General features: G+C 42.7%; 1 protein-coding gene across 1 annotated transcript in view; it reads right to left on the bottom strand.

Moving 5' to 3' along the window:
- The window catches only part of LOC142290877 (trefoil factor 3-like), a 41700-nt gene extending 30336 nt beyond the window's left edge, over nt 1–11364 (bottom strand). The window contains exon 1 of the mRNA XM_075334940.1: nt 11286–11364. Within this exon, the coding sequence (XP_075191055.1) occupies nt 11286–11364 (79 nt within the window). The remainder of the gene's footprint in view (nt 1–11285) is intronic.
- Between the last annotated feature and the right edge of the window lie 2238 nt (nt 11365–13602).

Consider the following 13602-nt stretch of genomic DNA (forward strand, 5'->3'; position numbering starts at 1 on the left):
TGTTCAAAACGTATCTTATCTGGAGGAGTCATCGGTGTATGCCTGCTTGGCTCCAGAATTGTCGGCGGTTTATTATGTGTCGTTGGACAGAGGGTGGGATTTGGTAAAGGCGGTGAGCCGTGGAGCATTGATGGCAAAGGTGGATTTGGAGGTGGCATTTAGGTTGTTACTGGTCCACCCTGCTAGCTAGCAGTTCTGGTGCTGCGGTGGGGAGGGGAGTTATTATTATGCTGATCGGTGGGGGCTAATGGGTTTTGTCCCATTTTATGTTCCGTTGGGGGCGGTTATTTCTTTGTGGAGTGGTTTGTGCGTGGTGTGTCCCAGCTTACACCTCTTATTCATTATAGGTTGATTCTCTTTACATCGGGTTGGCGGGTTGATGATTCGTTGAGGTTGTTTGTTTCATTGCCGATGGTGGTGGATACTCTTTTGGGCCTGTTGGCGCAGGCGAAGACTGAGGGTCCAACGCCAGTGATACAGTTTGTGGGGGATAAAGTTTGATGTTATGGTCAGAGAGGTAGGATTCGTGGGTAATGGTGTGGTCCTATGGGCTGCGATAGAGGCAGTTAGGTCAGCTAAGACGGTGCGGTTTCAGGCGGTGCAGTCTTTGCAGGGGCGGTCGAACCACAGGTGCAGAGTTACGCCGCTGGGGGGCGTGTCTGCTGGACGGCTGGCGATGGCTGCGCCAAGGGTGCAGCCATCGGATCATTTGTGTGTGGTCACGAAGGAGATCAATGACGATCTGATGGTGTAGGAGGTTTTTTCTTACGGCGATTTAGTGGCCGCGGATTGTGGCTGGGTAAGGTGGTGCCTGATGGAACGTAGCTGCGGTACTCGGATGCAGCGGGTCCAGTTGGTTTTCTGGTTGGGCATTGTGGGGTAGCGCTTCCAATCGGTGGTAATAGTCGGGTTGGGGAGGTTGGCAGTTTTTCCAAGAGGAAGGTGTGCTGTCATTCTGACTATCAGTTGGTGGAGAATTCGATTAATAGTTGGTTTGCTAATCCTGGGGCCAAGGGTGGCGTACTTGCGACAGTTGGTTTCGCAATTGTATGCGTTTAAAAAAAAAAAAAAAAAATTTGGTATGCGTGGCGCAACCAGTACTGGGGTTCGCCAAGGGAATAGCAGCTGCTTTGTTTCCTTCCAGTTCTGCAGGTCTCGGGAGTTGAGGCCGCGTAACAGACAAGGTGGGCACGGTGTGTCCTGAGGGCTTGTGGAGTCTGGTGTGGCTGTGTTGGGGAGCGGCTCGGTGCCCAGTGACTGAGGTTATTTGGGGCTGATATCCAGAAGTGTGGGTGGCGCGGATAACGTTGTTTGGGACAATGTGTGAGGAAGGCCCGGTGGAGTATTTGGTGGGGGCGTTGGCAGTGGTGATTAACGGTTTTCAGGCTGCTAGGCCGGCGTCAGCAGTGGAGCAGAGGGTGGCGGCTGTGGCTGTCTTGTTGAGGATTAGATGTGGAGAGATGTTTTCGCAGGATCTTAGTGCGCGGCAGGCCTTGAAGGGTTTGGTCGTAAGGGTGTGAGGCAGCGGGATACAAGGGTCCGTCTCCGTTGTTTTGTGGCAGCGTTTGGTGAGTGGTTTGTGGTGGCTATGTTCATCTGAGCACGAGCAGGTTTTGTTTCCCTTGTCCAAAACGGTTTGTGTTAGCCTTTTGGGAGGCTTTGAGATTGTGGGGTTGGTCAGCCCATCTACGGTTAGGAGCGGAGGTTGGATGTTGGAGGATGTGTCCGAGGTGGTGCAGTGGGTTGAGCGCCGGCTTTGTCGCTCACCGAATCAGATTAGGCGGGTGGTGAAGGTTGGTGTTGTTATACGCGGTCCCGGGTGCGGAATTTATGTTGTGAGGACGCCCAGGATCATTATTGTGTCGCGTTTGTTAAGGTACCATTTTGTGGCAGCGCTGCAGACTGGATTGCAGGTGGCGGGGGTGGGCGCCCGGAATACTACGGGTCGTCTTCCTTCTGGATTGGGCTTCCACGGAGGCCCCTCGGTGGGCTCAAAAAAGGGGTGGTGAGAAGTATTGGGAGGTGGGAGTCCTCTTGTTTCGGTGTTACGTTGGCCTCAGTTGTTATCGGGTTAAGGCCAATGGGGGCGTTTGAGTCTTTTGGGAGTGGAATGGGTTGGCGTAACAGGTTGGTGTTATCTGTGGGTTTATAACCTCTGGGTTTTGTGGTGAGGGTGTGCCTCATTTGGATATTTGGGCATTCGTTGGTTCTCGGGGCCTCGACGGTCTGAGGCTCGCCCAAATTTTGCCAGTGGGGTCTGGACGGGTCGATGGTACTGGTCCAGTGAGTGGGAGGCAGCGATTAGGTATCTCGAGAAGTTATTTATGAATGTTTTAAAAAAAAAAATTGTTTGTTTGTTGCATTGTGGAAGACATACCCGGGCTTAATCGTGGGGTAGTTTTTGATAGTGTGACCGGTTTGGAATGGCGTGTGGCTTGTGCGGTAGGCAGTATCAATCGAGCCTTTATTGGGGGGCGGCGCCTAAAGTTGGTGGCGCTGAACTGGTGGTTTTGGTGATGCGATGGGGGTGCATCTTAACGTTCTTGGTGCTGTTTGTGGACGCTGGGATTGCGTGGAGGTGTGGTACAAGCTTTTGGTGTGTGGCGGGTCCAGGCCACGTAAGGAGTCACGTGCCCTGTCCTGTGGCGGGGGGTAGGTCTGGTCCAGAGGCGGTTGAAGGCAATGGTAACTGGACAGAGAGACACCATCTTGGTATGGTGGCTCCAGGTTCCGGGATGTTGCAGGCACGGGGTTCTGCAAAGTTGGAGGGTTAATCCGTAGGTGATTAATACCTCATCTCTGGGTCGGTGTGTTGCGGCCAGGGATACTGGGGTGAGAAGTGGTTCCTGGACTGGGCCTACTCAGGGTTGTATATTTACTGTATTGGTTACTGTGTTACCTATTGTTATTTGTTGGGGTCGCCCGTTGGACGGCGCCCCCTTGTGTTAGTATGTAAATAATAGGTAATAAAGGCTGCTGTGGCCAATTTTAAACCAAGTCACATGCAGTTCGTGTATTATTTACAGATGGTATTGGTGGGTAACACACATACAGCACGACTGGAGAATCCTTCCTCAATGGTCAAGAAAGCCATGGAACCCATAGGGTGGAGGGGCGACATGACTAGAGGGAAGGGAAGGAGTGATGGGGTTAATGGAAACAGGAATGGTTTGTTTATAAGGCAGAATAAAAGGGATTGGTGGGTAGGAGGAGTTCCCTGGAGGAAGAGGTGGGACAGTTGAGGGGTGTAAGTAAAGGACTTTGACTTACCCCCTCTCTCTTGACTTCCGGATATGGAACGATCCCCGCCCACCCTCCCTTGTGTTTAATACCGAGGGGAATTTTGTCTGGGTTGTTTCTTTGTCACAGCAGCGGGGGGTAGGTCTGGTCCAGAGGCGGTTGAAGGCAATGGTAACTGGACAGAGAGACACCATCTTGGTATGGTGGCTCCAGGTTCCGGGATGTTGCAGGCACGGGGTTCTGCAAAGTTGGAGGGTTAATCCGTAGGTGATTAATACCTCATCTCTGGGTCGGTGTGTTGCGGCCAGGGATACTGGGGTGAGAAGTGGTTCCTGGACTGGGCCTACTCAGGGTTGTATATTTACTGTATTGGTTACTGTGTTACCTATTGTTATTTGTTGGGGTCGCCCGTTGGACGGCGCCCCCTTGTGTTAGTATGTAAATAATAGGTAATAAAGGCTGCTGTGGCCAATTTTAAACCAAGTCACATGCAGTTCGTGTATTATTTACAGATGGTATTGGTGGGTAACACACATACAGCACGACTGGAGAATCCTTCCTCAATGGTCAAGAGCTTTTCCATCGAGTACAAGAAAGGAATTATGGAGGACTCTCAGGGCAAAAAATGTACTGCTTTCTGCAAAGAGAGGTTGGATCTCAGAAAAATCCAAAAATAGCGATCAAAGTGCGATAACCTAAGTCAACAGGTTATGAGGGAAATCCTAAGAAGCGTAAACCTGGATCGTGGATCAGGTCGCAAAACACTTATTTCCTGAGCTGGAAGACCTGATCTGTGAACGGGTTGTGGAGAAGAGAGCAAAGTCTTTCGTCATGATTATATTTGGATATATATTGACTTTTTTTTGTTCAGGAATAAATGTGGATTGTTGTTGTTCATGGAAAAATAAGACATCCCCTGAAAATAAATGTAATAAACAGAAGCGGTTCTGCACTGAACCGTGCAATACCTTACACCGAATATCTTGGAATAGCCTCAGTCCTCCTTTTAAAAGAAATGGTAATGGGTGCAAGTGGACGAGGAGAGGAGATATCCAGAAAAGAAGTCCATAAAGTAGAAAACTAAGGCATACACCATCCAAGATCCAGAAAGTGCTTTCATTCCATATAACGTGCAGGTAAAATAGCGCAAAGGAAAGAACCGGGTGCAGGCCCCCCAAGAACGACGGCCGCTTCGCACCTTGTGTGCTTCTACGGTTCCAACTTTGGACCCATAGAAGCACACAAGGTACAAAACGGCCGTCGTTCTTGGGGAGCCTGCACCCGGCTCTCTCCTTTCCGCTATTTTAGCTGCACGTTATATGGAATAAAAGCACTTTCTGGATCTTGGATGGTGTATGCCATGGTTTTTTTACTTTATGGACTTCGACTTCTAGCCCCTGAAAATAAGCCCTAGCACCATCTTTTGGAGGAAAAGATAATATAAGACCCTGTCTTACGTTCTGGGAAACACGGTATGTATTTTTGTTATTTCATCTCTTTGCAACGTTTTAAGCATTGTACTTTTTTGTATATTAAATTTAAAATATAGTAAGTTTGCATCTTACTGCTCTAAATGTACCCACAACCTATGTAGTGCAAGAAGAGCACCGATCAGATGCTTGGGAAAGTAGATGTTTTGCTTACTTATCAAAAAAGGCCAACGATGGCAGCAATAAGTGTGGTGGTAATGTGAGGACTGGCTGTGGGGTGCCCTTAGCTCATTGTCAGCCTATCGTGTAGGTGAGTGGACGAGTGAGTGTGAGTAGTGTATTCCCCCTTTCAGATGCATATGAGTCACATGTGCACTGAGTTTAGTAATGTTCATGACAAACACCAGGCAACGTCAATCAGTGGCTTTTAAAGCCAGCATGATATTCTCTATTTCTAAAATGTAACATGGACAATTTCATTATCCTCCTCCTCCTCCTGTCTCAACCCCCAACCCCACACCAAGCCTCCCCACCGAAGTTAATGGCTGCTCGCTCTCCAAAGTCTTGCAAGCTCGTTGTGTAAATCTCGACTCTGCTCTATCTTTCAAGACACACATCCTTCGTCTCTTGAAATGCCACTATCTGGGTTAAAACCTCCATGTCTGGGCAGCTAGACTCCTTCTGTAAAGGGGAATGAACACACACAGCCTGGTTATCGTATGCCCCATAACCAGGCTGTGTTCACTCCCCTTTACAGAAGGAGTTGAGCTGACCAGACATGGAGGTTTTTAACCCAGATAGTGGCATTTCAAGTTAGGTTCCCAGTTTACAGAGATTACCTTGTTGTGGTGACCGGGCTCACATGCATTGGCCAATACATAAGCAAAATATCTCTTTTTTCAACTATTCCTATAGCAGTAATGCAATACCAGAGTTCTCTTATTCATTGCTAGCATTTTAGTGTGCAGCTGTATATGTTTTGTAGTTACTACTGTGAGGATGACACTATAATTTCTATATGACACTACTGTGAGGATGACACTATAATTTCTATATGATACTACTGTGACGATGACACTATAATTTCTATATGACACTACTGTGAGGATGACACTATAATTTCTATATGACACTACTGTGAGGATGACACTATAATTTCTATATGACACTACTGTGAGGATGACACTATAATTTCTATATGACACTACTGTGAGGATGACACTATAATTTCTATATGACACTACTGTGAGGATGACACTATAATTTCTATATGACACTACTGTGAGGATGACACTATAATTTCTATATGACACTACTGTGAGGATGACACTATAATTTCTATATGACACTACTGTGAGGATGACACTATAATTTCTATATGACACTACTTTGAGGATGACACTATAATTTCTATATGATACTACTGTGAGGATAACACTATAATTTCTATATGACACTACTGTGAGGATGACACTATAATTTCTATATGACACTACTGTGAGGATGACACTATAATTTCTATATGATACTACTGTGAGGATAACACTATAATTTCTATATGACACTACTGTGAGGATGACACTATAATTTCTATATGACACTACTGTGAGGATAACACTATAATTTCTATATGACACTACTGTGAGGATGACACTATAATTTCTATATGACACTACTCTGAGGATGACACTATAATTTCTATATGACACTACTGTGAGGATGACACTATAATTTCTATATGACACTACTGTGAGGATGACACTATAATTTCTATATGATACTACTGTGAGGATAACACTATAATTTCTATATGACACTACTGTGAGGATGACACCATAATTTCTATATGACACTACTGTGAGGATGACACTATAATTTCTATATGACACTACTGTGAGGATGACACTATAATTTCTATATGATACTACTGTTAGGATAACACTATAATTTCTATATGACACTACTGTGAGGATGACACTATAATTTCTATATGATACTACTGTGAGGACAACACTATAATTTCTATATGACACTACTGTGAGGATGACACTATAATTTCTATATGACACTACTGTGAGGATGACACTATAATTTCTATATGACACTACTGTGAGGATGACACTATAATTTCTATATGATACTACTGTGAGGATGACACTATAATTTCTATATGACACTACTGTGAGGATGACACTATAATTTCTATATGACACTACTGTGAGGATGACACTATAATTTCTATATGACACTACTGTGAGGATGACACTATAATTTCTATATGACACTACTGTGAGGATGACACTATAATTTCTTTATGACACTACTGTGAGGATGACACTATAATTTCTATATGACACTACTGTGAGGATGACACTATAATTTCTATATGACACTACTGTGAGGATGACACTATAATTTCTATATGACACTACTGTGAGGATGACACTGAAGAAACTATTGTGGTGATAGCACTATAGGTACTTCTGTGAGGATGACACCCTAAATATAGTGAATATGACACTACTGTGAGGATGACACTATAATTTCTATATGACACTACTGTGAGGATGACACTATAATTTCTATATGACACTACTGTGAGGATGACACTATAATTTCTATATGATACTACTGTGAGGATAACACTATAATTTCTATATGACACTACTGTGAGGATGACACTATAATTTCTATATGATACTACTGTGAGGATGACACTATAATTTCTATATGACACTACTGTGAGGATGACACTATAATTTCTATATGACACTACTGTGAGGATGACACTATAATTTCTATATGACACTACTGTGAGGATGACACTATAATTTCTATATGACACTACTGTGAGGATGACACTATAATTTCTATATGACACTACTGTGAGGATGACACTATAATTTCTATATGACACTACTGTGAGGATGACACTATAATTTCTATATGACACTACTGTGAGGATGACACTGAAGAAACTATTGTGGTGATAGCACTATAGGTACTTCTGTGAGGATGACACCCTAAATATAGTGAATATGACACTACTGTGAGGATGACACTATAATTTCTATATGACACTACTGTGAGGATGACACTGAAGAAACTATTGTGGTGATAGCACTATAGGTACTTCTGTGAGGATGACACCCTAAATATAGTGAATATGACACTACTGTGAGGATGACACTATAATTTCTATATGACACTACTGTGAGGATGACACTATAATTTCTATATGACACTACTGTTAGGATGACACTATAATTTCTATATGACACTACTGTGAGGATGACACTATAATTTCTATATGACACTACTGTGAGGATGACACTGAAGAAACTATTGTGGTGATAGCACTATAGGTACTTCTGTGAGGATGACACCCTAAATATAGTGAATATGACACTACTGTGAGGATGACACTATAATTTCTATATGATACTACTGTGAGGATAACACTATAATTTCTATATGACACTACTGTGAGGATGACACTATAATTTCTATATGATACTACTGTGAGGATGACACTATAATTTCTATATGACACTACTGTGAGGATGACACTATAATTTCTATATGATACTACTGTGATGATGACACTATAATTTCTATATGACACTACTGTGAGGATAACACTATAATTTCTATATGACACTACTGTGAGGATGACACTATAATTTCTATATGATACTACTGTGAGGATGACACTATAATTTCTATATGACACTACTGTGAGGATGACACTATAATTTCTATATGACACTACTGTGAGGATGACACTATAATTTCTATATGATACTACTGTGATGATGACACTATAATTTCTATATGATACTACTGTGAGGATAACACTATAATTTCTATATGACACTACTGTGAGGATGACACTATAATTTCTATATGATACTACTGTGAGGATGACACTATAATTTCTATATGATACTACTGTGAGGATGACACTATAATTTCTATATGATACTACTGTGAGGATAACACTATAATTTCTATATGACACTACTGTGAGGATGACACTATAATTTCTATATGATACTACTGTGAGGATGACACTATAATTTCTATATGATACTACTGTGAGGATGACACTATAATTTCTATATGATACTACTGTGAGGATAACACTATAATTTCTATATGACACTACTGTGAGGATGACACTATAATTTCTATATGACACTACTCTGAGGATGACACTATAATTTCTATATGACACTACTGTGAGGATGACACTATAATTTCTATATGATACTACTGTGAGGATGACACTATAATTTCTATATGATACTACTGTGAGGATGACACTATAATTTCTATATGACACTACTGTGAGGATGACACTATAATTTCTATATGATACTACTGTGAGGATGACACTATAATTTCTATATGATACTACTGTGAGGATGACACTATAATTTCTATATGATACTACTGTGAGGATGACACTATAATTTCTATATGATACTACTGTGATGATGACACTATAATTTCTATATGATACTACTGTGAGGATAACACTATAATTTCTATATGACACTACTGTGAGGATGACACTATAATTTCTATATGATACTACTGTGAGGATGACACTATAATTTCTATATGACACTACTGTGAGGATGACACTATAATTTCTATATGATACTACTGTGAGGATGACACTATAATTTCTATATGATACTACTGTGAGGATGACACTATAATTTCTATATGATACTACTGTGAGGATGACACTATAATTTCTATATGATACTACTGTGAGGATAACACTATAATTTCTATATGACACTACTGTGAGGATGACACTATAATTTCTATATGATACTACTGTGAGGATGACACTATAATTTCTATATGACACTACTGTGAGGATGACACTATAATTTCTATATGATACTACTGTGAGGATGACACTATAATTTCTATATGATACTACTGTGAGGATAACACTATAATTTCTATATGACACTACTGTGAGGATGACACTATAATTTCTATATGACACTACTGTGAGGATGACACTATAATTTCTATATGACACTACTGTGAGGATGACACTATAATTTCTATATGATACTACTGTGAGGATAACACTATAATTTCTATATGACACTACTGTGAGGATGACACTATAATTTCTATATGACACTACTCTGAGGATGACACTATAATTTCTATATGACACTACTGTGAGGATGACACTATAATTTCTATATGATACTACTGTGAGGATGACACTATAATTTCTATATGATACTACTGTGAGGATGACACTATAATTTCTATATGACACTACTGTGAGGATGACACTATAATTTCTATATGATACTACTGTGAGGATGACACTATAATTTCTATATGATACTACTGTGAGGATGACACTATAATTTCTATATGATACTACTGTGAGGATGACACTATAATTTCTATATGATACTACTGTGATGATGACACTATAATTTCTATATGATACTACTGTGAGGATAACACTATAATTTCTATATGACACTACTGTGAGGATGACACTATAATTTCTATATGATACTACTGTGAGGATGACACTATAATTTCTATATGACACTACTGTGAGGATGACACTATAATTTCTATATGATACTACTGTGAGGATGACACTATAATTTCTATATGATACTACTGTGAGGATGACACTATAATTTCTATATGATACTACTGTGATGATGACACTATAATTTCTATATGATACTACTGTGAGGATAACACTATAATTTCTATATGACACTACTGTGAGGATGACACTATAATTTCTATATGACACTACTGTGAGGATGACACTATAATTTCTATATGATACTACTGTGAGGATGACACTATAATTTCTATATGACACTACTGTGAGGATGACACTATAATTTCTATATGACACTACTGTGAGGATGACACTATAATTTCTATATGACACTACTGTGAGGATGACACTATAATTTCTATATGATACTACTGTGAGGATGACACTATAATTTCTATATGACACTACTGTGAGGATGACACTATAATTTCTATATGACACTACTGTGAGGATGACACTATAATTTCTATATGACACTACTGTGAGGATGACACTATATTTTCTATATGACACTACTGTGAGGATGACACTGTGGATACTATTATGATGATGGCACGCTAGGTACTCATGTGAGTAATGCACTCTAACAATAGTGAATATTACACCACTATGTACCATATTTATTATTTTTAGCTACTATTGTAAAGGATGGCACTATAGGTACTACTGTGTACTACCGTGAGTATGACTGGACATGTTCAAATCTAATATGCCTGATCCTTTTAACCCTTGAAGTTAGTACAACCCCAATGTAAATATGATTATTAGCCAAAATGTTTAGGTTTTACTGACATTGTTTAAAAAAAAAAACAATATTGCATGTAGTCCATGTTTTGAGTGTAAGTTATGCTGGGATTTGTAGTACATCAGCACATCTAAAATGCCACAGAGCTCTATATCCAACCTTAGTGAATCCCCATGTGTCACATCAATGTGCCAACCGTCTAACAATGGAGAAAGTCTTCAACAATGCCGATACTTACAGGGAGCTTGGGCTGTTCCCCCGGCAGCCAGGACCATGACGAGGGCCAGGACCCAGCACAGTCTCCAGTCCATCCCCATCTTCTCTCTGCGGGTGGGATGGGCACAGGGGTTATTTTATACCCTCGGACCTGTTTGTTACACTTTTTAAATGAGGTTTACTTTGGGAGAGGCCTCGCTCTAATTTTCCTCCCCCGCCCTATATATATTTTAAATCAAGTAAAATGTGACGAAGGTGAAGTTCCCTCCATGTTCTGATAAGATGTAATTCTTCATTATGTCAGGGACTGGAAAAGGAAAGGGACGTGGCTAAGAGCTGATAATACTAGTGTCAGACAGACATCAGCGGGTGCTAATCTGCCATCAAAAGGCCTCCTGGACTCCCATCCGGGGGTACCGAGGCACAGACACGCAGAATAAAATAAGAAACCACTTGGCAAGGTTGGCGTAAGATGTTCTGCACCATGAGTCCTTGGCCAAAAGTCCTCATGTACCACTTTATGCCTTCAATTACATAATATTCACCCAGGGCCCGATTATGGGGAGATCACAAAGGGCACATACAAGAGGCCTTCACCACCTTGGGGACCTGGGTCAGTCTTCACTAGTAACCCCCATTATCCAGGTCTATCTATCTATCTATCAATCTATCTATCTATCTATGTGTAGGGTGGGGCGGGACGGTAGTCGTGGGTGAGGGAATTGACTCTGGAGGCCCCGGCACACTACATGAAAGTCATGGTTGACATAGGTGTGTGGACTTGTGTTGTGTGGGCTGTACGCCCATGCAGTCCACATGTTACCATATGCTTTGGCTGGTCAGGACTATTTGACGACTTAAGCAGGCTTTACACGCTGCGACATCGCTAATGCGGAGTCGTTGGGTCACGGAATTCGTGACGCACATCCGGCCGCATTAGCGATGCCGTTGCGTGTGACACCGATAAGCGATTTTGCATCGTTGCAAAAACGTGCAAAATCGCTAATCGGCGACATGGGGGTCCATTCTCAAATCTCGTTACTGCAGCAGTAACGAGGTTGTTCCTCGTTCCTGCGGCAGCACACATCGCTGCGTGTGACGCCGCAGGAACGAGGAAGCTCCCCTTACCTGCCTCCCGGCCGCTATGAGGAAGGAAGGAGGTGGGCGGGATGTTACGTCCCGCTCAGCTCCGCCCCTCCGCTGCTATTGGGCGGCGGTTCAGTGACGTCGCTGTGACGCCGCACGGACCGCCCCCTTAGAAAGGAGGCGGTTCGCCCGTCACAGCGACGTCGCCGGACAGGTAAGTATGTGTGACGGCTGTTGTGCGACACGGGCAGCGATTTGCCCGTGTCGCGCAACAGATGGGGGCGGGTACCCACACTAGCGATATCGGGACCGATATCGCAGTGTGTAAAGTAGCCTTTAGACTAATAGAAGACCACCAGTTGACTTTATCAGATAACTAGCTGTAGTACACGGCGTTGCCCGGGATAGTAACTGTCTCTCTGTCTCTCTCCCAGTCTCTGTCTGTGTGTTGCTGTATGTCTGTTTCTTTGTCTGGTTCTTTCCTTGTCTGTCTGTTTCTATCTCTCTGTCTGTATTTGTATCAGTCTATCTGTCTCCATCTTTGTGTCTGTCTGTCTCTCTCTATCTCTGTCTCTGTGTGTGTCTGTCTCTTTCCCAGTCTGTCTCTTTCTCAGTCTGTCTCTCTGCCCGTCTGTCTATTTGCCCATCTGTCTCTTTGCCCATCTGTCTCTTTGCCCGTCTGTCTCTTTGCCCGTCTGTCTCTTTGCCCATCTGTCTCTTTGCCCATCTGTCTCTTTGCCCGGCTGTCTCTTTGCCCGGCTGTCTCTTTGCCCGGCTGTCTCTTTCCATGGCTGTCTCTTTCCAGAGCTGTCTCTTTCCCTGTCTGTCTCTATCCCCGTCTGTCTCTTTCCAGGGCTGTCTCTTTGACCGTCTGTCTCTTTGCCCGTCTGTCTCTTTGCCCATCTGTCTCTTTGCCCGGCTGTCTCTTTTCCCGGCTGTCTCTTTGCTCAGCTGTCTCTTTCCAGGGCTGTCTCTTTGCCTAGCTGCCTCTTTGCCCAGCTGTCTCTTTCCTCTGCTGTCTTTTTTCAGGGCTGTCTCTTTTCAGGTCTTTCTCTTTCCAGGTCTGTCTCTTTGCCCGGCTGTCTCTTTGCCCGGCTGTCTCTTTGCCCATTTATCTCTGTCTGTGTCTCTGTCTGTCTCTCTCTGTCTCTTTCTCTGTCTGTCTGTCTTCTCTTTCCCTTTCTCCCTCTCTCTGTCTGTCTGTCTGTCTTTTTCTGTCTCTCTCTATCCGTCTCCCCACTGACATCAGATTA

Source organism: Anomaloglossus baeobatrachus, chromosome 2, assembly GCF_048569485.1.
Source record: "Anomaloglossus baeobatrachus isolate aAnoBae1 chromosome 2, aAnoBae1.hap1, whole genome shotgun sequence".
NCBI classification, from domain to species: Eukaryota; Metazoa; Chordata; class Amphibia; order Anura; family Aromobatidae; genus Anomaloglossus; species Anomaloglossus baeobatrachus.